At 51.7% G+C, this 25532-nt stretch overlaps 2 protein-coding genes across 4 annotated transcripts in view; one reads left to right on the forward strand and one right to left on the reverse strand.

Moving 5' to 3' along the window:
• B4GALNT3 (beta-1,4-N-acetyl-galactosaminyltransferase 3) overlaps positions 1-10493 on the forward strand; it is a 66092-nt gene extending 55599 nt beyond the window's left edge. The window contains exons 14-21 of the mRNA XM_088055047.1: positions 347-423; positions 981-1911; positions 2963-3258; positions 3611-3764; positions 4408-4480; positions 4902-5055; positions 5765-5891; positions 6678-10493. Of these exons, the coding sequence (XP_087911173.1) occupies positions 347-423; positions 981-1911; positions 2963-3258; positions 3611-3764; positions 4408-4480; positions 4902-5055; positions 5765-5891; positions 6678-6786 (1921 nt within the window). The 3' untranslated portion in view covers positions 6787-10493. The remainder of the gene's footprint in view (positions 1-346; positions 424-980; positions 1912-2962; positions 3259-3610; positions 3765-4407; positions 4481-4901; positions 5056-5764; positions 5892-6677) is intronic.
• Positions 10494-12001: 1508 nt separating this feature from the next.
• Positions 12002-25532, reverse strand: part of NINJ2 (ninjurin 2) — a 43902-nt gene continuing 30371 nt past the window's right edge. For 2 of the 3 annotated variants that reach the window (XM_014259298.2, XM_014259300.2), the window contains exons 2-4: positions 15324-15555; positions 13871-14055; positions 12002-13040 (exon numbers count right to left, since the gene is read on the reverse strand). In XM_014259298.2, the coding sequence (XP_014114773.2) occupies positions 13892-14055; positions 15324-15555 (396 nt within the window). In that variant the 3' untranslated portion in view covers positions 12002-13040; positions 13871-13891. Of the gene's footprint in view, positions 13041-13870; positions 14056-15323; positions 15556-22530; positions 22589-25532 lie in introns of those variants that run through there. The other variant, XM_088055386.1, reaches the window with a different exon arrangement.

Here is a 25532-nt window from a genome sequence, read left to right on the forward strand (position 1 = left end):
AGGGAGTGTATTCCCAGCAAGCTTGGCCTGCTGTGGCTGTCAGTGTGGAAGCCAAACGATGCTCACCCCCAGGTCTCTCTCTGGGGGAAGAAATGTGTGTCACTCATCTTCACTGGTGCCCAGATCCCAGGGGTGGCTGCTACTTGCACGCTCCCTGCTGCAACAATCAGACACCTTGTGCAAGGACTCCCAGCCATTCAGGAGGAGTTTATTTGCAGGATAAGGAGGGTCACTTTCCCAGTGAGATAGCTGATTATGGCCTCCCTGTGCTCAGGATCTTCTTCCTTCTTCCAGGAAAGGGCAAAGTAGCTTTCATCAAACTTGTGTTTTGCACTTCTGTCTGCAGATTTGGATTTTACAAGTACATGAAAATGGATGGGACAGAGAAGAGTCTGGACTCTGGAGAAAAGACAGAGCAGCCAGGTAGGGGCCCCCTCATGTCAGGACCCAGAGAATCCTTTTACCTGTCACTTTTGAGCGTGGTCTTGCAGCACCAGCTGAAAGAAGCTGTTGGCTTTCCATAAGGAAGTCTCAGCCTTTCCCTGCTGGATTGCTGTGTCTGGGAGGAGACTTTTGCTGCCACTTTTACTTCCCTTAAGGGCCCGTTGGGAGCTCACCAAACAGTGGTGACTGCAGCAGACAACATGACAGCTCTCAGGCCCACAGCTTAGCTGAAGTGCAGTTCTAGCAGAAGCATGGGCAGGAGTAGAACAGCCAGAGGTGTGCAGTGTGGCAGCCTCTGGTCACACCTGCCCTACCCTAAGGGCAAAGCCAGACAGCAGTGGGTGGTGGCTGCTGAGGAGGCTGGTGGCAACAAGAGCAGGGCTCCCACATGGGAGAGCAGCCCTGTCCCTCTGAGCAGGAGAGACAGCGCTGAGAGGGGGCCAGAAGCCATGCCCCATGCCTGGGGGTGCCTGGGCAGGGCAGGCTGGGGGAGGCAGCGGAGGATGCCAGAGGTGTAACTTTGATTGATCCCCCAGACTCCCAGGAGGGGAACCTGGATGACCTGCAGTATGAGGAGCAGGACGTGGAGAGCACCGGTGCCCCGGTGGGCGCAGAGCCAGCAGGTGACAATACGCACCACGACTATTCCATCCCGGAGCGCCGCCGGCTCCTCTCCGTGCTGGGTGGCGGTGCAGGAGAGGACATACAGAGGAGGAGAAGGACTAAAAGGTCTGCTGTCAAATCAGCCATGCTGGCCTCTTCCAACCAAAGCCTCGGCCTGACTGGCCTAGAGGGAAACCCGGTAACGGAGAGACCCCGTTTGAAAGCCGGCGTCAAAGACAATTCCAGGAGCCCTCCGCAGCACGCCAGGGCCACGCAGGGGAGAGTGCCGGCCAGAGGGGCAAACCCTCCCTCTAGGGCTGTGTCTCAAAGGCAGCAGTCCCGTGGCCAGCCCAGGGACTCAGAGGTCACAGTTCCCAAGGGGGTCAGACCCCGAGGAGGCCTGGGCAGCGTGGAGGACGGGCTGCAGCCCGTGCCAGCCGTGAGAGGAGGCCGGGTCTCTGGCAAAGCCGGGAGCCCCAGCTGGCAGCCAGGAGTGCCCCAGTGGCTGAGCCACGTGCAGCCCCACATCACTGAGCAGCAGGCAGCCAACAACGGGGATGTGGCTGCAGGAGAGGCACACGTGGCATCTCCTGTGGAGGGCAAGCCTGGAGGAGCAGCAGGAGAGGAAGAGGTGGATGGGGAGCCAGAGGAGGAAGATGAGGAGGATTTTGATTACGTACCAGTGTTTGACCAGGCAGTCAACTGGGAGCAGACATTCAGCATGAGCAACCTGGACTTCCACATGCTGCGCACGGACTGGATTGACCTGAAGTGCAACACCTCGGGAAACCTGCTGCTGAGAGAAAGAGAGGCCCTGGAAGTCACACGTGTCTTCCTGAGGAAGCTCAACCAGAGGAGTAAAGGGTAAGGCACAGTGAGAAAACCAAGGGGCACTGTCCCAGGGCTGGATTACCGTGCTGCATGGGGAATAGCTGTTATGTGAGTGACTGGTGAGAATCAGAGGATGAACTAGATGTGGTAAATAAGATTTCAGGTGAGAAATCTGGGTAAAACACTGGACTTCAGGCACACTTCTTTTGCCTGAGGAATGGTACCAGCTTTTTGCTGGTTGGTAATCTTCTGTTACGTGGTCTGGGTACAGTTCTTTTTCTGCTCAAGGCTTACCATCCCTTCTGGCAAACAGACACACTTCCTATAACCTCTGTAAGCTGAACAGTCCAACTCCCTCTCCCTTCTGTTGGGCTGTTTTTACCAGTCTTTTTCCATGCAGGTTTCAGTTGGTGTTAATCTTCCCACACATAAGTGACCAGTATCCTGGATGTTTTATGGAACAGGTGTTATTAGCTTCTAATCCCTGCTGGAAGTAGGCCTAATGCTACATATTAAGATCACATTTGCCTTTTCAGGGTCACTTCAGTCACAGCCAGGTGTAACTGATCAGTACACACAAGATTTTCTCAGAATTTTTAACTCACGAGCACCTATTTTATAGCAGGAACTCTTTGTTATGATCCGAAAGGGAATGACCTGGCATTTCACCCAGTTTTGGCCATTCTTCATCTACAGCTCCTGACAGGTTTTACTGTATGATTGCTCAGTCCTACTGCGTATTCTTGTTTGATGAGCTGTCACGAGCCGGTTTCAGTAGCCCAAACACACTCCTTGTGCCAAGATCGTTGTAGGTGGCGTTGAATACGCTCGCTATTACCAGCCCTACACAATCATTCGGACACATTTGTTATTTTCTGCGTCACCTTTATTTCATTTCTCTTGCCAAATATTTTCTCTTGGCTGGAGTCCCAGGTCTAATCCCACGTGCGTGTGGATTTAGGAGAAGCAGGTGCTAAGCATTCCCATGGGACTGGGGAAGCAGAGCAGGGGGAAGCTGGGAATGGCGAGGAGGAGGGAGAGGGCCGGTGGCCAGGGGTGCCCAGGCCAGCCGTGCGTCCCGCAGGCGCTTCCAGCTGCAGCGCATCGTCAACGTGGAGAAGCGGCAGGACCGCGTGCGGGGCAGCCGCTACCTGCTGGAGCTGGAGCTGCTGGAGCACGGCGAGCGCCGCGTCCGCCTCTCCGAGTACATCTTCGCGCGGGGCTGGCAGGGCAGCGGCCGCGAGGAGGACGAGAGGAGGATGAGGAGCCTGGCCTGGGGCCGCCGGCGGCACCTGATGGCTGCGGCCAACGAGCCGGAGCTGTGCTGGCCGCAGGGCTTTTCCTGGAACCACCGGGCCGTGGTTCACTTCGTGGTGCCAGGTGAGGGGACCTGCGTCACCCCGGGATGTGGAGGGGTGGCACCGTGGGGGTTCCCATGAGGGCAGTCCTGGACTCAAGCATCTTACTTGGTCACTTCCAATTTCTGTTCTCTCCAAGTTAAGTACCCTCAGAAATATGATAGGGCCTTGTAAGCTCCGAGAAAACCCCTGTCACGTGGTGGGAAAGAACCCACACTGATTCCTTGGCGCTGTGGACCAGGCTTTCAGCCTGTTTCATCGTCCCTGAAAGGTTGTTGGGGTTTAACAGAAGGCAAGAAGCCTTGCCTGGTGAGAACAAACCCCACCATTGAAATCAGTTTGCTTTGGATCTCTCCCCGTTGCGATACAACCAGTGAAAAACCAGGCACGTTGGGTACTGCAGTTCATCTCTGACATGGAAGAGCTGTTCCGAGTCACCAAGGATCCCTACTTCAGCATCATCATCACAGACTACAGCAGTGACGACATGGATGTTGAGAAGGCTCTGAAAAGGTCTACCTTGCACAGGTGGGAGTACTGCTTGCTCACAGAAAGCCACTCACACACGGATGCCTGCAAATAGCTCATCTGGCAGTCTCTGAGTGTTGGCCAGGCACAGCCTGCTGCAGCTGGAACACCGCAGGCCCCATCATCCAGACCTTGCACATGCACAAGAATATGTTCTTGTTATGATGTGCATACACATATATATGCATGGAAAGGTGTAAGGCAGTACCTGGTGTAGTCTTCCAGCTAAATTTATTGAATTTGTGTCTTTTCTCAAGATTGCAAGAGAAAAGAGAAAGCAAGTGTCCCAGTGATGGGGCAGGGGGAGGACAGAACAGACAGGGAAGCTGTGAGAAGTGGGACAGAGAGCATGGAGACCTCTGCTTGCTGGAATGACCCTGCTCTGATCTGGGACAGCCTTGGCTCCATTATATGCCAGGAGTTTCCAGGTCTGGCCCTAGAGCTGGGCCAGAGCTGAGAAGAGTTTTGCTAGGCTCTGCTCAGGGGAAAGACACCCTGGGACAGTGGGAGCAGTGCTGGGCTTGTGCGCTTCTCCAGCAAAGGTTTCCTGTGCCTCAGAGGGCACGAGGGGCGAGGGCAGCTGCACAGGCCAGCAATGGTGCCTCCTGTGCCACTGACATTCCCTTTCCCCTCTGACCCCCAGCTATCAGTACCTGAAGCTGACAGGGAATTTTGAGCGTTCTGCTGGGCTGCAGGCGGGGATAGACCTCATAACGGTGAGTCTGGGGACCTCGGGGGGCACGGGGGCTTGTACTCTGTGTCTGGTGTTGCCTTTGGTACTGCTTTTTGGGGAAGGGAATAGCCTAGCAGACCAGTTCAAATGTAGATGTGTTTCCTGTCCTTCCTGGGTAAGGTTCTCTTTATTCTGAGGAGCCTGTGCTCCGTTTGATTCTTGGTCCACCTGCTGGGGCTGTCAGACAGGAGGGAAGTCAGCAGGAGCAGCTTTGTGATCCAGGTCACAGTCGTGGTGTTTCACACTCCTCACTGAACAGCCACTCAAGGGACAATTTGCCAGCCCTTGGGATCTCAGTTTCTGATGCATTAATGACATTTTGACTCCCATATTTTTGTTTTTCTGCCCCTCAAGAACGATTTACCTACTTGACTGAAAGCCAACCTATTTTTTTTTGTTTCCAGGACCCGCACAGCATTGTCTTCCTGTGTGACCTCCACATCCACTTCCCAGCTGGAATCATTGATTCCATCAGGAAGCACTGCGTGGAAGGCAGGATGGCCTTTGCACCCATGGTCATGAGGCTGCACTGCGGGATGTCCCCACAGTGGCCTGACGGTAAGAGGGCTCAGACTTTGGGAAATGGGGAAAGAAGAAAGTGCCTGCCTCCTCTAGATTTGCTCCTCTGGCACTGCCAGGGTCTGGAGCTTGAGGTACTGCCAGGTCCACAGGGTGAGCGAGTGTTAGACATAGGATGGGGTTTAACAGCATCAGGTACCTGGAATTTGAGATCAAAAAGCTAGCAGAGCCCTTTACCTGATGTTTCTCCTGGTTGTCTCCTAGGGCTCTTTACGGATTTAAGGACCTGGGAAAAGCTGTCCTTTGTTCCTGCCTGTCCATCTCTCTCTTCTCTTGGGGGCACAGCCTGTCCTGAGGACAACTGGTAGACCAGGGGGAGGGAAATAAGCCAGGTTGGAGGGAGAAAAGTGGTACAGTATAGGGTTTCCTTTAGACAGAGGTGGCCATCCTGAGTCTCCAGGCACAGGGACAGCCCTGGGAAGCTGGGACAGTCCAGGAATTGTATTGCCAGACAGGAGATGTGAGAGGCTCTGCTAACAAGCTGATGGGACAGACCGTGCTGTCTGTCCACAAGTCTTTCTCATTCCCAGAGCTGGCTGGTGTGGTTGGCTCTGCCTTGGTGCTGAGTTTACTCCCTGGTGTCAACATTGTGCCAAAAGCAGCTTGAGTGTCACGCCAGCAGCTCTGCTGGAGCCATCAGTGGTTCAAAACCTCAACAAAAGCTGTGCCTCCTTTGTGCTCTCCTCAGGCTACTGGGAGGTGAATGGGTTTGGTCTCCTGGGCATATACAAGTCTGACCTGGACAAAATTGGAGGCATGAACACAAAAGAGTTTCGGGACCGCTGGGGAGGAGAGGACTGGGAACTCCTGGACAGGTAGGCATCCACTGTCATTGTTCAAGTGCTCAGGGGGGAAAGCCCATCAGATCCTGGAGAGCCAATGACCACCGGAGTGGGGATCTAAGGGAGATTGAGATGACTACTGCCACCATGACCTTGGCCAGTGAGGGAGAGTCTTTGAGCATATCCTGACCTCAAACCTAGTAGGTGAGGAGACACAGAACACTCTACTGCAGCCACTAGTAAGAGAAGAGCTGTTTTCTGCTGCCTTCCAGCCACACTGCTGGTTGGTCTCAGGCAGATCAGGCACTGGTGACAGTGAAGGCTTTGTGCCCTTGAAGCACTGCAGAGCGCAGTCTGGGTCCCTCACATTTTCCATATAACATTTAGCAATTGAATTGCCTTGAAGAGCAACTGGTGGAGAGGGATTAAGAGATTATGAGGTACAGTTAAATTTTCTGAGGGTTTTGTGGTGAGGGATCTTCGCTGCACAAATCCTGGGTTTGTAGTCGTGGGGTTTGGGTCCTGCCCTGTCTTTTCTGTCAGCTGACTGCAATCCAGTGCTGCCAGCCATCTATCCTCCTGTCTTGGCATATGCAGGCACTTCTGACCAGTCCTGCTCTCAAGGGTGCATAAACCCTCAGAAAGTGTCATTAGATTCTGATTATTTTGGATTCAGGATACCCCTCAGCTATTCTAGACTATCCAATTTGCTTGATGTCTCTTGTCAACAGCACAAGTTAAAAAATAATTTCCCTGTGGCTGAGTCCCTCAGCAGCTTTGTGATGAAGTTTTCCCTAAGTCTACTCTTCTTTCTGCCAGGATCCTGCAGGCTGGGCTGGAAGTGGAGCGCCTCTCCCTGAGAAACTTTTTCCACTGGTTTCACTCCAAGCGGGGCATGTGGAACCGGCGCCAGCTGAAGACAGCGTAGCCTTCAACCCCAGAGCTGTCCAGCATCTCATCCAGATGTGCACTTTACTGGGGCACACAGCCAAGTGTCCAAACCCCTCCTCTGCCTCCAGAGCCCTCTGACGGTGTGGCACAGCCGAGGAAGGGGTGATCAGGCTGGCGGAGCGGGAGCCTCTCTCGTCAGCCGCTGCGTCCAAGCCGTGGGATCCGTGTGGGGGAGATGTCTCCTCCAAGGGAAGGACTTGTGTTTCCTGCCATGCAGTCTGGTGGAAGGTACAGGGGGAGAGGTGCCGTGGTTCCTGTTGAGTCTTGCACCAAACAAACACAAATCCCAGCTAAGCCCAGAACGGTTTATTTAGAGCAACGCAGCTTCTCTTTCAAAACTTACATGCAAAAAAAGAAAAAAGAAAAGAACTCACAACCGTCCCCGTTTCCTCTCCTCTGCCATCTCTCCAGTACCCATGGTTTTGGACAGGGGACCAAAGTTCTCTAATCAGCATTGCACCCACATGCCCATGTGCTGACTTCAGGAAATCTGGGTGCAGAGGAGCTGATAGGCACTTTAGGCTGCTGGTGCTTGGATGTTTCTCTGTGCTTTTCACTTTGGTCATTATGAAAAACTCTGCTCGTGCTCAGCAAATCATGGGCCGTGGATGGAGTTGCAAATACATTTCCCTTACAAGAGCCATGTTTGCCTGTAGCTGGGTGAGCTGGCCAGGGTGATGTTACAATTCCACCTAAATTATTGACCCACCGTCTGAGGGTGGTGGGGGGACTGTACAGAGAAGCTAACAGAGCATCTCAGGAGGAACTTTGCAGCCTTATCCGACAGACGTGTGTTTGTCCTAACAATATCAGGGAAATCCTAGCAGGGAAGAAGTGGCAATATTTTATTAGTTGAAATATTGTGATTTGTCAGAAGAGGAGAGACAGGAGTCTTCTGCTCTCAAAATGCTGTACGTTTATGCGGCATCTAAAAGTTAATTTAATAAGTTATGGCCTCACAGTTGTGTCTTGTCACAGTTTGACTCTTTTGTGGAGACCAGGCTTCTTGGCTGGAGAACCAGCGCAGTTGTTGGTGCTTCATCTCTGGAGCAGCCCTGCGAGCTCTGGCCTGGTACAGAGGAGGTGGCCTCAGGTCTTGGCACATGCACTGGGTGTAACAAACAGTGAGGACAGAAGAGGGCTGAGTGAACAAAAGGATTGGCAAACCCATGCTGTCATTGATGCAAGAGCTGTGGGGAGAGCCCACAGCTGGCCTGGTGCCACAGGGAAGTCTCATCCCCTAAAACTCCTGTTAGTGTAAAGCAAGATTTTTTTTACCCAGTAACCATTTTAGAGGACTATATAAACCCAGAACTGGCTCACTCAGTGCTTTCCACTGGAGCTTCAGTGTCCCCATGCCATGCTGGAAAGGTCTCAAGCCTGAGGGGAGAGTGTGGCATAGGATGCTGCTCGTGGTGCCCAGTTCCGCGGGACTTGCTGGGAAGGAGTAGAGGATGTATGCAGAACACAGGCAAAGCTGACATGGTGCTAGATTTTTTTGCTCTTTGCTGATGGAGTAGATGCCAGTTCAGAATAGGCACTCATTTCTTACAGGCCTGTGGTGCTTGACGAGTCCACCAAGTTCCGCTATTGCGGCAAACTGAACGTACAAGTTCTGGCACGTGAGATGGAAATTGTGTCAAATCATCTCTGCTTGCGTCAGTCTGGGTTCTGATGGATTTAGAAGTCAAGCAGATACCAGAAAGTTCTGCTGTGCATTGTGCAGCCGTGGTGGGAAGCAGGCAGGAGAGATGGCCGTGTCTCTGAATCCATGGAGCCTTTGCCAGAATGCAGACACTGAATATCCCAGAAGAGGCAGCTTCCCAAGGCAGAGCAGTCTTCCTAATGAGGGAAAATACTTCACCCATGCAAATGCTAAGAAATTAAATCGTGGCAGTTGGGGTGAGAGGGAAGAGGCTGACAACAGTCAACAGTTTTTTGGAATTTTTAATTTTTTTTTAAGTATTACAGGAGTTTGGGAGACCAGAGCGCTGTGATGCAATGTTGCAATAAGCTGTGTTTGTGCCTGGAATGTGCAGCGTCAGTCACGCTGCCGGTGCAAGCCAGAGCCTGTGGCTCCCTCAGCCCCAGCACAGCCCCACGAGTGTGCAGGTGAGCTCCTTTCCAGGCTCCAGGACTGGCCTGGCCAGGCTGGCCGTGCCACGCAGTGCCTGTGCAACAGGGAAGGGCTGCAGGAGCAGCTGGAGCTCACCACGCTGGCACAGCCTGCTGCCCGCTCTGCAGATGGAGCACTGCTGGGTCCCCATGTCAGGCACAGGGAGCAGTTCTTTGTACCGTGTCCTTTCACATCTGGCCCTGGATGTGACCTAAAGTCAGCAGCTGGCGTCCCTCTGCAGGCACTGGCGAGAGCTGGGTGCATCCAGGAGCTAACTCACTTGGCACAAACACCGTGAGCCTTCCCCACCCCAGAGCACAGCACGGTCGGGTGCACCCCTCAGCACAGCAGCACTGCCAGCAGAATTTGGGGATTTTGTCCCGTTTTTCAGCTGTGACTGCACTCCTTCCTTCACACCTTGTAACCCAGGCCAGTGAAAGCAGAACTACCTCGTGAGTTGGTGGAGGTGTAAGGAGTTTTCAGTCCAGTTTCCTAATGGCCAGTTTCCCTGCTGTCAGAGCTGCCATCTCAAATGTTCTTCCCTTTCAGAGGGAATTCTCAGTTGGCATCCAAGCATTGCAATAGCAAACATGATTAACACTCGTGGGCACTAGCTGGCAGCCTCTGTGGAGGGGCTTGGAGAGCCCACAGGGACAAAAACTGTCCTCCAGCCCTGGTGCTGAGAGGTCCCTGCAGGAATAGGGAGGGAGGGAAGGGGCTCCACACTCCCCAGCTTACTGGCCAGCAGTAAAACCTCCTCACTCCCCAGCAGCAGACCTTGCAGGAGCAGTGCTGGGCTTTGCTCTGAGGCTGCAGATTTTCTCCCCAGCCTGAGTCACACAGAGGGGGAGAGCAGGAGGCACAGCAGGGACAGGTCCCCCAGCCGTGCAGTGAAAGAGCATGGCCAGGAAGCTGACTTCCCTCAACAGCTGGTCACATTTCTGTCACCAGGATCTTTTTAGGAAGCTGTGCTGGAGATTCTGGCCCTCATGTGCATCCTGGCTGTGTCCTGGCTGGACAGCTGGAGGAAGTCAGTGGCTTGGGATTTTCCTTGCACCAGGCCAGGAGCAAGCTGCTCCGGAAGCGCTGTGGTGGGGACACGATGGACAATGTGCAAAGAGACCTTCTCCAGGGTGGGATGTGGCCAGGCTGGGGAGTCCAGGCCACCAAGTGTGAGGTGCAGGGCAAGGGGGCTCTGCCTAGGAATGTGACTGTGTCTTCAGCACTGAAGTGTGGTGCTCAGGCTTGCTTTGCAGGTCAGCAAAGGAATGAAGAAGGGCTGGCTTTTAATCTGAGCAAAGTGTATTGTGTGAAAATGATGATTTGTTTCATCATTGTCTTGATGTTTGCCCGGCATGAACATCTCTCCTCATTGCCTACAAATATGTGAAGTTGATTGTTTCTTAGATACAGATGCCTTGTGTTAAAAATCTGAGTTGTACCTTTGAGTTACCTGCCTTAAAGTGGCTCTGTGCCTTCAAGACGACTCCTGGGCCAGCTCTCTGTTGGAGCTGGGGGATATACAGATTCTCCCTCGTGTTTTATAAATACACTGTCTTCCTACAAGAGCTCTGGTGTGTCTGTGTGTTCACTTGCACCCACCTGTGTGTGCAGCAGGGATTAGAATCCAGGTGTGCTCACAAGCTGAAGGCACAGGCAGTACCCCAGAGAGGGGTGGCTCTCTGCCCCAGCCAGCAGTGGGCAGGGCTGGCCAGCAGTGAGCCCTGCTGCATCTGTGGGAAATGGGATGGCAACAAAACATGGGTTTATTGTGTGAAACAAGGTGGAAACGGTGGACAAATACACATTGCAGCAAAGTGTGGGTGTGATGTGATGAGAGAATGTGGAGAACACAGTGGTTCTCCTGGCAAGCACAGCTCCTGGACAAGACCACAGCTGGGAGCCTAAACCTGGACTTGGCACAGCCTGTGCTGTGGGAGGTCAGCTCTTTCACAGCAGCTGCTTATTTCAATTCAATTTTGGCCCCTTTTCACTTCAGCTGTGCCACCTTTGAGTATCAAAAGCTTGGTGGCAATGGGAGTCACACACAACGAGGGGAAAGGGCAGCCAGGGTTGCTAAACAGTGTGATTTCACTATGACAAGAAATTATTAATATTAAAGGAGATGGAGGGAAAGTATTCCAGTGTGCTGCTAGTCTTTTGCTAGCCTGGGATGAGTGGCAGGAAGCCCTCTCTGCCCTGCAGGCCTCACATGCTGCCATACCAATCCAGCAGCTCCCTGAAACAAAGTGAAGATCTGGTAATGAAATTCCCCTCACTGCTTCTTTCCCAGCTGAATCTTCCCTATTTTTCCCTCTCGTTACATTCAGTCATCAATGCTAATTGCTTTGCCTCCTGCTTGGTGAAGCAATGACTCCTAGGGTTTGGGGTCTGCACACAGGATATATGATTCTTTGCCTTTCCATGAACCCAGCTAGGCAGCAGTGGCTGGCAGCTCTTGGCTTGTGGTTTTGCCGTGCCTACACCTCATTCTGCCAGCTCTGGAGCGCAGCATTTGTCTGGAGGGGCTGGGATAACAGGCTTCCCAGAAACATCCAGCCCTTGGCTGCCAGTCAGAGCAGAGACTGAGCACCAAGGCAAGCAGCAAGCTCCGAGCCACCCCAGAGCTGCCACCCCGAGAAGAAGTGGAGGACGAGTCTCTGCCTGCTTCCCCAAACCGATCTCAGACTCTGCTCGGCTTTGCCACTCCAGGTTCTGGTAGATACATAACTGGTATTTTCCACCCTCCCCTTTTTATGCAGCTTTGCTTCAGCTCAGAGAAGTCTCTCAGTGTCAGGTGCTGAGCTGCTGCTGGCCCCTGGCCTTACCCAGCGCCTTCGTGGGTGAGATCATTCACAGCCTCCCAGGAAAAGCACCACGGCTGTGTGACTGACACAAACTTGGGTTTGGAAAGTCAAATACAGAGTACAAATGAAATCTGTATCTGTTTCTAAGTGTCAGGCACTCCCAGTAGCTCCTGAAGACTGGTGTGAGGATGCTTTCATGGCATTTTTCTCCCAGGGGTGGCAAGGATGTACAAAATGAGAAGTCCATATTAAACTCTGATTCTGCACTATAATGGAAAAATCATTTAATAATCAAAAGAGAATGGAATTATTTAAATAGGCTTACATGAGGCTATTAAAATACCATTTTTTAGCATGACTGCAGAGTTAAAAAATTTAGGATAGAAAATTTTTGCTCTTCCATAAAAATCTTGAAGTTCATTAATTCAAGGGATTTTTTTTTAAGGAAACAAATTATTCTAATACAAGAGAATTACCAGAGCTGTCATTATAAACCAAATACATTTTAAAACATTTATGTTAGTAATAAGAATAAATCATAATGGTGATCTTTTTTTTAATAAAGTAATAAGCTATTCAACTGTAATTTTTCTTTGTGGCAATAAGTCTAGGCTGTGTCCTTATGTATAATGTTTCCTCATTTTCTACTAAATATTGTCAGCCTATTCTGACATCATTCCTGATAGGTCCCTGATGATGACATCAAACCACAATAACTATTTTCTGCCCTTGTTAATATTCCAGTGCTGGAAATACCTGATTGTTTTCTTGACTATGTCACATTTAATTTTAAAGGACTAGGAAAACATTTGAACTGGTTTTAGCTATCTTCATGTGCACACACCATTCTGTCCTCCTGGGAAAACTTCTTTTTCAGTTTGAGAAATCCATTCCAACATTTGGGAGGTAAACTATTAGATAGAATTGCTTTAAGGGCATCAACTTATATTTGAGACCAAAAAAAAAAAAAAAAGACTGGGTTTATTTCTTTAGCCTACAAAGTAAATAATTCAGTTTTCTCTAGCAAATGAGCCAATATTGAATATGTGAAGCAGGCAGCTAAAATAAGGAGAGATTTACAGAACTGCACTTTTACAAGGTATACCTGCTGCTGTTCCTGCAGTTTTCTCTTGCAAAGTTTGCTGTAGCTGGGAAAGGCAGCGCTCCCAGCCCCCAGAGCTGCAGAAGCATTGCAGTAAGGGGCTGGTGTGCTGTGACACACACAGAGGTTTGAATTTAACCCAGATCTCTGGATTGGTCCGTGGGCTCCTGCTGAGGTCAGTGGAGGAGAGCTGCACTGCTCAGACCCTGCAGGGAACACAAGAAATGCTGGTAAGGTCACGTCAGGCTCCTCTGTGCACGGCCAGAGAGGAGCAGGCACAGCCTCTGCCCCACAGCACCACTGCCCCACACGTGTGGGGTGCTGCTCTTCAGCCCTTGCCCCTGTCTGCATCCCAAAGCAGCCGTGTTTCTGTAGAGGCTTTTGGCCTTTGCATCCATCCTCACCACAGCCTGTGTCTGTTGAGCTCTCTTGTTGGCTGTTGCCCTGGTATGTTGCATTTAAACCGTGTTTACATTTTGCAGGTTATAAGCAAGAAATGTGAATTTTGCTTCTTGAGCTGAAGTGCTTTTGATTTAAGAACGTGTCATTCCCTCGCTGACGTGACGTGGGAACCCAGCCATTTGGATGAGCACTTACTTACAGGGCTTCCTTGAAAATGAGCATTAGGTGCTTAAAAGAGTCCCTGCCCAGCTACAGGTGCTGTTGTAAAGAGCTCTTCCCCCCTGCCTTGCCCAGCACCTTCCTTTCCTTCTGCTTGGGCTTCCTCCCAGAGCACAGCTAGCTCTGAACTCCCATCCACAGCTGCTGCTCGTATCCAGCATGAGCCCTGCAGCCTTCCAAAAGCTGCTGGGAAATCCCACAACTGGGATGTTTGCTCTTCTTGCTTTAGGGACCAAGTGAGGAGAGCTCCTCCTCCTCTGAGGGAATTTGTTCAGTGGCTGCAGGTTTTTGTGGGACAGCAGCGTGCCTCTGGAAAGGTTTTGTTAATTTGTGCTTTCTCCGCCTTGCTGTGGTGTTTTCTGAGCCTGAGAGCCCTCCCAGGGGCTGGCAGTGATGGGAACTCACCCTTTCTTACCTGAATCCACTGCCCCGTGAATTAATAAGGTCCAAAATTCCTGGCAGGGTAGAGGCCAGTCTTCTGCACGCCGAAGGCTGTGATGAAGATGTTGAGGATGACTGTGATGAAGATGAGAGCTGTGGCAGCGTTGTTGAGGATGTTCAGGCGGGGTTGCTTGGCGATGTCGTTCAGGTTCAGACGAGCTGTGCAACACAACCCAAAAAGAGGAGGGGGCTTGCAGACTGACTCTGAGTCCCCCAGCTCCTGCAAGCCTCCCCTGCCTGCTGAATGTTCACGGTGCCCCTGAGTGCTGAGGCCACAGAGCAGAGGGGATAGTCACAGGAGTCCTGCAGGAGCTTGCTCTAGGATGACACAGAGGGCTGCAGCAGAGAAAAACTCACCTTGTTTTGATTTTTGGGCAAAATGTTTTGTTTTGCCATGAAGATGCCATGGCCCTGCAGTGGGTCAGCCCTAAGCAGGCAATTACTCTGCACCCTGGCCAGACACGTGCCACGGTGCCCCCAGCACTGCATGGCCGTGGGGTGTGGTGGGGACAGGCTGTGGGACACGGGAGACAAGGGCTGCAGTGCTCTGCTTGCACAGCCAGTTCCTCCCCAGCAGCCAGGTGCCACCTCTGTGGTGACACAGCTCTCAGCCCTGGCTACGTGAACGGGGTCAGTCCTGGCTGATGGACCTTGGTCCCTTCAGACACAGCAAGACCTGGCTACCAGGGCTCTCTGGCCAATAAGCCATGCAAACAGCAGCCACCTTGTGGTCCCTTGTCCCCTCTCTCCTCCCAGCTGGCACCAGGAAAAGCTGTGGTGTGTGCCACAGGGGAAGGAACGCATTGTTCATTTCCCAAAGCCTCCAATCCTCTGCCCCCTGGAAAAACCCTGTATGTTCTGTAGGATATGCAGGAAAATGCAGCATTTTGCAGGTTTTTAATAGTGGGAATCTGTTGGAGACTGAAATCCAGCAACTCCTATACCAGATGGAGCACTGGGCAGGCACCAGCAAACCAATGCTGGTGTTAATGTACTGTCTGTGGGCCAGTAGGAAAACTGTGGGATTGGTCAAATGTGAGGTTAAAACAGGGAATTCTGTGCCTAAATTGTTCTGTTTAGTCCCAGGTGAAACAGGACACAAGATACAGCTGAAAGGTGGTGTCTGCAAGAGCTGCATGAGGGAGCAGGGGGGCAGCAAGGGGCCCACCCTGCCCAAATCCCCTCTCTTCCACAGGGGCCAGCAGTGGGAAAGTGAAGGAAGAGCTGTGCTCAGAGACGTGCAAACCAAAAACAACCCACCCACCATTCCCACTGACACCAACCTTCTCCCTGCCACCCACATCCAGCCCCGGATGGAGCCAGAGGGGAAAGGTTTGGGGGAAGAGGCTCCTCCCTTCCACCCCACAGCACCCTGTCCCTGCAGCACCCTGTCCCTGCAGCACCCTGCCGGGGCACACACGCCTTACCCGTGACGATGAGGAGAATCCCAATCATCACCTGGAAGAAGAGGGAGATGCTGATGAGCACGATGAGGGTGGAGTAGTACTGGAAGGACGTGCCCTGCTCCAGCACAGCTTTGAGCTGGGTGACGTTGGCCATGAAGAGCGCCACGTCCAGCATGCTCTCCGCCACGCTCTTCTTGGTGGCGTAGTGGTTGATGTTCATCGGCCCGTTGATCTGCAGGTGAGGGTTCATGCCCTGGGGAGACAGGAGGAACCACCTGCATTGCTAAACCAACAGACAACTCTGGCTCCCATGGGATGCTGTCTTCTCCCTGGGGGTCACCTAGAAAGCCTGGGAAAGGGTCAAAGTTGCATTCTTTAAACGTGTTGGCAGCACCCAGCTTCCCCTCGCAGTTGCCTCGTGGTATTAATAGGCACAAGATCGAGATTTGTGATCAGGAACTCAGCAAGGTTAAAAAAATAATGGGTGTTTTTGTGAAAAACAAGCTTGTCCAGAGTAACAATGACAGAGATTATCCAAAAGCCAGGGATTTTGCAAGGAATATTAAATTCTCTTCCTTCAGGACAAGGATAAGACTCAAATTTACAGGGGATTAAAGACAGATCTTCTCTTTGGGTTGGGTGTTGTGTTTCATAACATTACCAGTGGTCTGGACCAGAGCATGGGGTGCACCCTCAGTTTGCAGGGAGCACCCAGCTGGGTGGGACCTGCTGGGGGGCAGAAAGGCTCTGCAGAGGGATCTGCAGGGGCTGCATCAAGGGACTGAGGCCACTTGGTTGGACAAGATGAAGAGCTGGGTCCTGGGTCACAACAACTCCATGAAGCACTACACACTTGGGGAAGCGAGGCTGGAAGGCTGCCTGGTGGGAAAAGGACCTGGAGAAAGCTTTCCTGGCAGAAAAAGGACCTGGAGAAAGCTTTCCTGGCAGGAAAAGGACCTGGAGAAGGCTTTCCTGGTGGGAAAAGGACCTAGAAATGCTGGCTGAACATGAGCCAGCAGTGTGCCCAGGTGGCCAAGAAGGCCAATGGTGCCTGGCCTGTATGAGGAGTATGTGGCCAGCAGGAGCAGGGAAGGGATCATCCCCCTGTACTGGGCACTGGTGAGGCTGCACCTCAAATCCTGGGTTCAGTTTCTGTCCCCTGACAATCCAGAGGGGACATTGGGGCGCTGGAGCAGGCCCAGAGAAGGGCAATGGAGCCAGTGAAAGGTCTGCAGAGCAAGGCACATGAGGAACAGCTGAGCTGGGGGTGCCCAGCCTGCAGAGGAGGAGGCTCAGGAGGGACCTTGTTGCTCTCCACACTGTCTGAAAGGAGGCTGCAGCCAGCTCTTCTCCCAAGTGAGAAGCAATTGTGCCTCAAGCTGCACCAGGGAAGGTTTAGACTGGATATTTAAAAAATCTGCCTTCAACAAAAGGCTTGTCAGATGCTGGAACAGGCTGCCCAGGGAAATGCTTGAGTCCCCATCCCTGGAGGAATTCAAAAGACATGCAGATGTGGTGCTTAGACACATGGATTAGTGGTGGCCTTGGCAGTATTACATTAGTGACAGGCCTTGATGATCCTAAAGGTCTTTTCCAACATAAACAATTCTCTAATTCTAGGACTGTCAGTGGCTGGGCTTTATTCCTCCTCTGAATGATTTTTGCTGGCTTCTGTCTTACACAAAATGCTAAAGCAGACAAAATAGTCCAGGGGTTTGTTTCTGAAACCAAGGACAGCGTTTCTTCAAAACACCAGGCACTGAAATGCAATGAGACAAGGGGTGGGATCCATCACACTTAACCTTAATTAGTCATTCAGGCAGGTTTTTTTGGCAGTGGAAAGAAACAGCTGGTTACAAAAGCCAAAACATCTGGCTGCCCTTAACCTAATGGCAAGGTGTAGGTACTTGGGCTGCTTTTGGCCATCCATTGTTAAGTGAGTTCACCTGTTGCTCTCTTGACCCAAGTGATTAAAAAACACACACAAAGCAAAAAACAAAACCAAAAATGCCCAAAAAACCCAAACCCAAAAAATAAAAAGTGGATGATAGTTTTCCATTCACCCAGAGCATTACAAGCCGGTAATAAACCACAGCAAAGGCAACAATTACAAGAGATTTAGGTGTATTTGCAATAAACTGTGCTCTTTTTTCTCAAAAAGAAAGGAAAACAGCACTGCCAGTGTCCAGTGGTCACCCTGATGTCACAAAGACATGAAAAAGTGGCAGGAAAGGCTGTGTCTGTTTTGAGCTGTTGGTGATCCCTTAACAAGGGGCTTGCTCGGGGTAGGAAAGGGCTTTTCTTTAATATGATAGCTGAGAGCATTTAGTTCTTACAGTTTGTGACAGTGACATTCCTGTGGTTGGTTACACAGGTCCTTTGCAAAGCCTGTACTGCTTGCTCTGGAAGGTCAAAGATACTGCAAGGAGGTGGAAGGCTGAAGAACTGGTAAAAACTCCAGGGCTGTGTGGAGGTGTTTGGGATTTAAACATTACAGTGGCAGGGGCAGAATCGAGGCACCTTGAGGAAAGGAGGCAGCAAAAGGTCATGAGAACATGTCCTCATGTCCTGAGAACACATTTTAAAAACCTGTCTTGAGGGGCTGCTCCCCTGAGATGGCTTCAGAACATGTGCTCCTGCTGAAGCAGAGAGGAACCACTACCAAAGGGTGCAGGGCTGGCAATTTGAGCCCTCTCGTTGCTGTTTCCCCCATTCCTGAGGGATCAGCCCCTCCTTGCAGCACCACAAGGCTGAGCATTGATGGTTTGTGGCTGTGTAAGGATGAGTTAAGGCCTGGGAACAAGGGCACTGTACAAACAGGGCAGAGCTGCTGTTACGTGAGTGACTGGTACCAGGAGCCTGAGGCATCTGTTTCTGGCTGCTTGAGGGGAGAAAAAGAAAGCAAGGAGCTCTGGTAGAATGAATTCTGGTAGAATTCCTTCTTTTGAGCTTGTGTTCCTCTACCTGGAGGGTGAAATGGGGCAGAGCTGCAATGTCCTGAGCTCTGTGTCCCAGCTGATCAGGCAGAGAAAACAAACAGCTCTGAGGTGGACTTGTCTCACATGGAGTGTGATGGCATGTTCCCATCTGGGACATGAAAACACAGGCAGCTCCTGCTGTCCTCTGCAGAGCAACTGGAATGGGGAAACCTGCACAACTGAAAAGCTGTGACTCCAGATTCAAGGCTCTGCCAGACCAGGCAGATCCAGCAGGATCTCCGAAAGGATAAAGGATGATGGAAGTTGGACACTAAACTTGAATCTGGATGGCTTAAGGTTTGTGATGGGCAGCCCCCAAACACCCACCCCATTACAGCCTCCTCTCAGGCAGCTGTAGGGAGCAATAAGGTCCCTCCTGAGCCTCCTCCTGCCCAGGCTGAACACCCCCAGCTCCCTCAGCCACTCCTCATCACCTTGGTGCTCCAGCCCCTTCACCAGTTCCGTGGCTCCTTGTGATGCAGGGAAGAGTCACAGATGGATTTGGCCCTCAGTGGTCTGTCTAGTCCAGCAGCTGGGAATGGAAGCCTGATGTTTCCAATAAGGAGAGGCTCAAACAAACCAGGAGTCTTCAGAGACTTTGGATTCAGACTTCAGGCATTTGGATGGATGCTGGAGGATGGCTTTGCTTGGGGTGCCGCTGCTGTCGCAGTGAACCGCTGTTTGTGGGATGCTGTGACGCTTTCCTTGAGCTGCCAGAATGCACACAGAGCTTTCCAAAGACCATTTCTGCTTTTGCTTTCTTTAAAGCTCAGGCCTGTAAACTCCTGCAGCTCAGGAGCTGGTTCACAAGCATCTTGGGTTCCCCTGTAGGAGGATTGCCCAGACAGCTGTGGGAGGTTATGTGGTATCACTGAGGAGATGAAATGATTCCCTTTTGGCAAACAGAGCCCTAAGTGGAGTCACAGGACATACCTGAAGGCTCACCTAAAAGTGATTTATGCCATCAGGCTAGAGCTGGTGACTTTCCAATCACTTTGAAAGGATTGTCCTTAGGGAAGTGGAGATCATTGTCTTTTCTTCTCTGTAACGTGTCAAGGAGCTGGATCTGGCAGCCAGACCCCAAGCCCATCTTGAGAGCATTGTTGCAGAGCCAGCACATGTGCTGGACACAGCCCTTTCCCAAGGGGGCTCTACACCACTGCCCCTTGCTGAGAGTAGGGAAATGAGAGCATTAATTGAGTGGAACTGAGCAGCTCCAGCCCTGCCATGCACCAGCACTGGGTGAGCTCCTGTTGGAGCAGCTCCCCTGTGTCCCGTGTCTGGATGTTTCCTCTTTCCCTGTGACACAGCCTCTCTCCCTGCAAGGACCCTGCTGCCTTCAATCTGACCCAGGCAAATCCCTTTTTCTCTTGTGTTAAGCTGGCACAGTGACACAGATCCCCTCAGGGGCTGAGCGAGGCACCCATCTATGTGTTCTACATCAGAGGCTTAATTCTCACTCAGAACTGTGCACAGATATGTAACTCCCACTTCTATTTTTAGTTTTAATTTGTGTAGGAATTCTTATGGAAAGAAGGATCAATATCACTGCAAAAAAACAGAATGGATTTTTATTTTAATTTCTTTTTCAACTTGTCCTCTGGTTTTGCCGAAGGGAGCTCTCAGGTCCCCAGGCCGGTGAAACCAGGCTCCGGTACCAGAGGGTATGCTGAGCTCCACAGCTCCCTGAAACTACCTGAGAAATTTCCACTAAAATTAGTTTTCAAGAGAAATTCTTAGGGCTTTTCATGCATTTATTTTTACAAGAAATAGCTACTCTCTTCTGTAAACTTTTGGAGGAGCTTCATCTAAATATTTCTTTCAAAGCCAGCAGATTTGGGGTCAAAGGGAAGCACAAACCTCTTCTGAATTTTCTTGGACAATTTCTACAAAACCTGCAGTTTACTTGTCACATTTTTCAGATTAGGGGAAAAAGAATTAGAGAGCAGATCTAATTGCAAATCTCTGTGTACTCTGTGGGTTTTGTGACCCTGTCCCCAGAGGAGAACAGCCTGAAAGAGACAGTGGAACAGCACGAGGCTCCCAAGAATGAGAATGATGATCTTTATGGGAGCTGTCTGTCAGAGGGAGATGTCTGAGTAGGAACTGTGTTATTGGCCATTCCTTCCAAGGGAAATGCTGGAGGATGCCAAAGAAAACAGACACAAATGTAGGCCAGGCACTCGGAGACGGCCACCATGGGGATCCCGCCCTGAGCAGCCACACACGGCATCAGGCACGGGGAAACCCAGGGAGCATTTCCCCAGCACTGGCCAGTCAGCAGCTTTGGAAAGGCTTTGTAAGCACTGATGGAGGCAAAATCTCACTGGCAGTCACCTTCATCTTGCAGGGCAGCAGAGGAGCACGGTCCCCTTTCCGTGGCAGAAAGCAAGGGGTTAAAGGCTGGTCCCCAGTCAGTGCTCCTGCTTCTGAGGGCACAGTTATTGACTTCTCTCCCTCGGCAGGGAAACTCACTCCCTGCAGCTCCTGACCACTTCACCTGGGATGAAGGGAGCGAATGTTGCCCTTTTTAGCATCCATGGCCGGGCACAGAGAGCAGCAGCAGCGGGAGGAGCGGCTTGGCCAGCCCTGCTCACCTGGCACTGCCAGCTCTGTGTGGCAGCTCATGGCTGAGGAAGCAGCTCTGTGCAGGGTGTGCAGGAGAGGGGACACCCGAGGAGCACTTTGCCCAATACCCCAATACTGACTGTGCTGGGAACTTGGAGAGGAAAAGGCTGTTTTTCTCCAGTTTGGCACAACAGCAAGTGGCTGCTTTCCATGAACAGAAGTAATAGCAAACCTCGTGGTGGATGCTGCAGGTGGAAGGAAAACTGGGTGCTCAGGGCCAGCCCTCCTCCTCAGCCTCTGTGGAGGCTCTTGGCTAGTCCAGTTGTGCTCATGGTTTTTTCCTTGCAATATGGCCATCTGTTGTGCTCACCAGGGCTCCTGTTCAGAGCCAAGTGTTTGCTGCCTTCAGTTCATCATATTGCAAAAATCCCAGAAAATCAATCAGAGGTGCTTTCCCAGTACCTCTCCCCACATATCAGAGACTGGTCCCGATGGAGATCTATCTCTGAGGTGTCCCTACACCTCTGTGACAGATCACTGCTGAGTTTAACAGAGAACCCACTGACACCAGCTGTTTGGATGAGAGTTCTCCAGCCAAAAAGTGACTTCCAGGAGCGACTGGGAGCCAGTGCCTCTTCAGGGGTGGAAGCCTGGGCAAGCAGCAGGCACAGATTCTGTGGGTTTGACAAGCGCTGTTCGTGTTCTGTAGTCTGCCACACTTGGCCTTTCCATTTGCTCTCTCTGCCTCCCGTGTTTCGTCTCGTAGGTGCGAGCAAACTGCTGAGGTCTCTCGGGCACAGATGTCACCTGCAGTGCAGCCTTCAGCATCCTCGTCCTTGAGCCAAGGGGTGTCAGAGGAGGGCCCCTCTGTCTCTGGAGGATGGAGGTGCCGCTGGCTGAGCCCTGTTCCCGGCTGGAGGGAAAACTGCAGCGCCCTGCGCTGTCCCTCCAGCTCCTGCACGGAGCGGGATGCGGCAGGCTGGGCTCGGCAGGGCTGGCAGGGCTGGCAGGGCTGGCAGGGCTGCAGAGGCTGGAGAGGCTGGAGAGGCTGGAGAGGCTGGGAAGGCTGGGAAGGCTGGGAAGGCTGGGAAGGCTGGCAGGGGATCGGGGGGATCGGGGGAGCGCAGCCCCGGCCGCCTGCGGGAGCGCATCCCCGCCGGTGCTGCTGGTGATCCCTGTCCTGTCCAGCCCTGCCCTGCTCTCCCCTGCTCTGCCCTGCTCTGCCCTGCTCTCCCCTGCTCTGCCCTGCTCTGCTCTCCCCTGCTCTCCCCTGCCCTGCCCTGCTCTGCCCTGCTCTCCCCTGCTCTCCCCTGCTCTCCCCTGCTCTCCCCTGCTCTCCCCTGCTCTCCCCTGCTCTCCCCTGCTCTCCCCTGCTCTCCCCTGCTCCCCTCCCCTCCTGCTCGTCCCCTGTCCCTCTCTGCCCGTCTGCAGCTCCAGGGCTCCTCCTCCCCTCCTCCTTTTCTCCTTTCTCTCCCTGTGCCCTCTGCCCTGTGTGTCCTTCTCGCCCTCTCCTGCTACCCAGCTCCTCTGCTCCGTGCCCTCCTTCCCTGGCTGCCGTCTCCTGCTCCCCTCTCCCCCTCGGGCACTCCCTGCTGCTGCCTGCCAGCTTTCTCCAACTTCACTCAAGGGTTCCCGAACCTCAGGGCAACATAAATTATGTATCGCTCAAATAAGTGTCTCACCAAAGCTGTATGGAGCTCCCCCGTTAAGTGGATTTATGACACCGAATTGGAGGGATCCAGGAATCGACTGGCAGGCTGCAGTCTGAGCTGGAATACAAGATCATTTTTCTTTTCCAGGTAGCTGAGGATGAGGAGGGAAGGCTGGAGGCAGTGCTGGAGGAGCCTCCGTGCATGGGTTGGGGCAATTTGGGAGTTTGGGGCTCAAGAGCTGCTTGGCACCAGCAATTACAAAGTGCTGATGCATAATCTCTGATTGTTGAGCAGAAGCAATCGGGTGTGTATGGGGGGTGGGGGGGACAGCTCTTTGAATATATGGAATTGGGAGTGCACTCAAAAGGATTAGTGGGAACAATTATTTCCAGAGTCAGGATATAGAAGCTGGAGCCTATTCAAGTCACCAGTGTTTTATCCCAGTGTTTTGGGGGACAAAAAAAAAAGGCGGGTGGGGGAAGAGTAAAAAGAAAAGGGGCAGGGGAAGACTAAAAACAGCTTTAGAAGAAAAAATTCAAAGTAGGTTAGCAGAGAGAATGAGTTTATAAAAAATGGAAGAGCAGCCGGGAGGCACAACAGTAACTACTGCATTGTGCTTACAAAGCTAAACACGTTAAGATGAATAAATCCCCAAGCTGGATGGCTTATGGCCCAAAATATTAAGAAAAGCTGGGTCTGATCGCAGGCTGCTGCCAGATCCAAAGAGCAAATGTGTTCGTATAAATCATTTTAATACAAAACATTCATAAAGCAAGGTCCTAAAACTGGACTCCTTCCAAGCCTAAGCGTGTTTGTATCCAGTGTTGAGGGGTCAGGTTGATTTCTAAAACTGAGAGAACATAGTAACAGCTGTACTGGATCAGGCCAGAGGTCCAGCTCCCCTCTGACTCTGCTTTGCAGCAGATGTTTGAGGAGGGGAAGAGAAAAATCTTAGAATGGGACAAGCATATAACAATGGTCCCTTGTGACCCATAACCCTGTATTTAGAACTGCCCCAGCCCTGGCCTGATGTTGATTTTCATGTGAGGTAGCCCAGGGTTCATTTGTCATTTGCCATGTGGCTCAGGACATCCTAGCTGCCCTCCCTGCATTTCAGTTTTCCCTGCCTGTGAGTTAACAGGAATGCTCATAGGGGTGATGTGCAGGGGGAGAGAGGGATGGGTGAGCTGTCCTGCAGAAGTGCAGTGTGTTCCTGTGCTGTGAACACAATCCACCTGCACTCCATTTGCCAGGCAGGGGAGCCCTGAAGCTGATGAAACCAGGCAGGAATTCCCATTCCCAGGGTGTTCTACCTCTTGCAGCAATTCCCAGATAAACCTTGCTCCAAGGCACAGGAGCTCAGGTTCATCTGCACGTTTTGAGCTTTACAAGCCCCTGGCCACCCTTGGAGTGCTCTCCATGGAAAGGAAGCTGTGTGAATCCGGGTGGGAAGAGGGGAGAGCATGGCTGAGGGTTTTGGCACTGCATCCATGAGCGGTGGCACTCAGGGCTTCTGCTCTGTCACATGCACGTGCCACACAGCGCTGGCCACGGGCACCTGGCACAGAGAGCTGCATCAGCTCCTTCCTGGGCATTCCCTAAAGGGGACCGAGGCACAGCTCACCTGGGCAAGGCAGCTCTTCAACTCTTGTAAGTGGTGGGTCTGAAAGGGTCTGCCAGTCTGCTGGGAAACCTTCACAGGTCAGAGTCACAAAGCAATGGAAATCCTCAGTGAAATGCCTTAGAGGCCTCCAGGGGATCCCTTCTAAGCAGCTGAGGTTGAGCTTTTGTCCCTGTGAGCCTGTAACAGGTGGTCAGTGCACGGCTCTCTGCTCCTGTCACCTCTCAGGAAGAATTGCCACTGCAGTCCAGGTCGAGAAGGAGTTACTGCAGAGGCAGGGGATGTGTCCCACAAGGAGGGGATGCTTCTGTTCTCAGAATCAAGTGGCACCAGACACCTCAGCACACCATGGGTGTCCTGTTAGGACGGGCACAGACTTGCTTAAGAGCACACAGGCAGCCTGCAACAGAAGCAACCCAGATTCTGACAGATGCAGCATTACCTCCCTTCCTTCAGCCTGCAGCTTGCTGAGCCCCTGCTCGCTGCTGGAACCAAAAGAATCCCCCACTCCTCCCCTTCCTCCCCAGTTCTCCTCTTTCATTGGGACACTCAGTGTCTTTTGTCTGGGGGCACACAGACATTGTTTTGGGGATGTTCAGGTTCCTCTGCAGTCTTGCTGCTCTTAACTGAAGTTGTGTGACTCTGAACCAACAGGAAAATCCAGATGGGGTTTTGTGCCAGAACCTGTATTTTTGGCCATATGAGACAGAAACCTGAAGCAGACAAAGCTTTGAGATGGAATTACCTCACATCAAAATGCACACATGAAAAAAGAAAAAGGTTTCTAGTAAAACTGGAGATGTGAGAATGGACTATTAAGCTAAAAAAGAAGGGGATTATTCAATTAGATAAATGGTTGGATGAGGCATATTAACTGTTAACTGAGTCACCAAGGGAGCCCTTCTTATGTTCAGAGCAAAGGAAAGACGCAACACAACACACACCCAAACCCCTGGACACAGAAGGAAAATCTGAAATGAGCAGATCCAGTGCTGTGCTGCTTTATAGGAGTTTAATAATTGGAAAGCTGGGCCAAGGCCCTGCCTTAGGATTCAGGAAAGCTCTTGGGGGAGGTTTAAGGTGGTTATAGAATGAGATAGAATGGAAGGTTTTCCTTGGTAATTAAAAATATTAAGTTTGGCTTCCCATTTTCTTCCTGGAGTTCTTTCAAGGGTGGGGTCATTCTGTTGTTTGGGTTTATAGCTTGCTATGTTGACAGAAGGATTCATAGGATGAGATTGTTTCTGCTTTTGCTTCCCATCCTCCAGTGCAGCTTGATGGTGCTGTAGGAGTTAGGCATGCTAAGTTCAGGGCAGTTCAGATTTAATGGGTTATAAAAATGGCCAGTGGAATAGCAGAACTTTGAACATAAATTGTGAATTACTGTTGGGCAGAGATCAGAAGTGAAACA

Source organism: Pseudopodoces humilis, chromosome 5, assembly GCF_049639895.1.
Source record: "Pseudopodoces humilis isolate 2021_Gansu_Grassland_sample_001 chromosome 5, ASM4963989v1, whole genome shotgun sequence".
NCBI classification, from domain to species: domain Eukaryota; kingdom Metazoa; phylum Chordata; class Aves; order Passeriformes; family Paridae; genus Pseudopodoces; species Pseudopodoces humilis.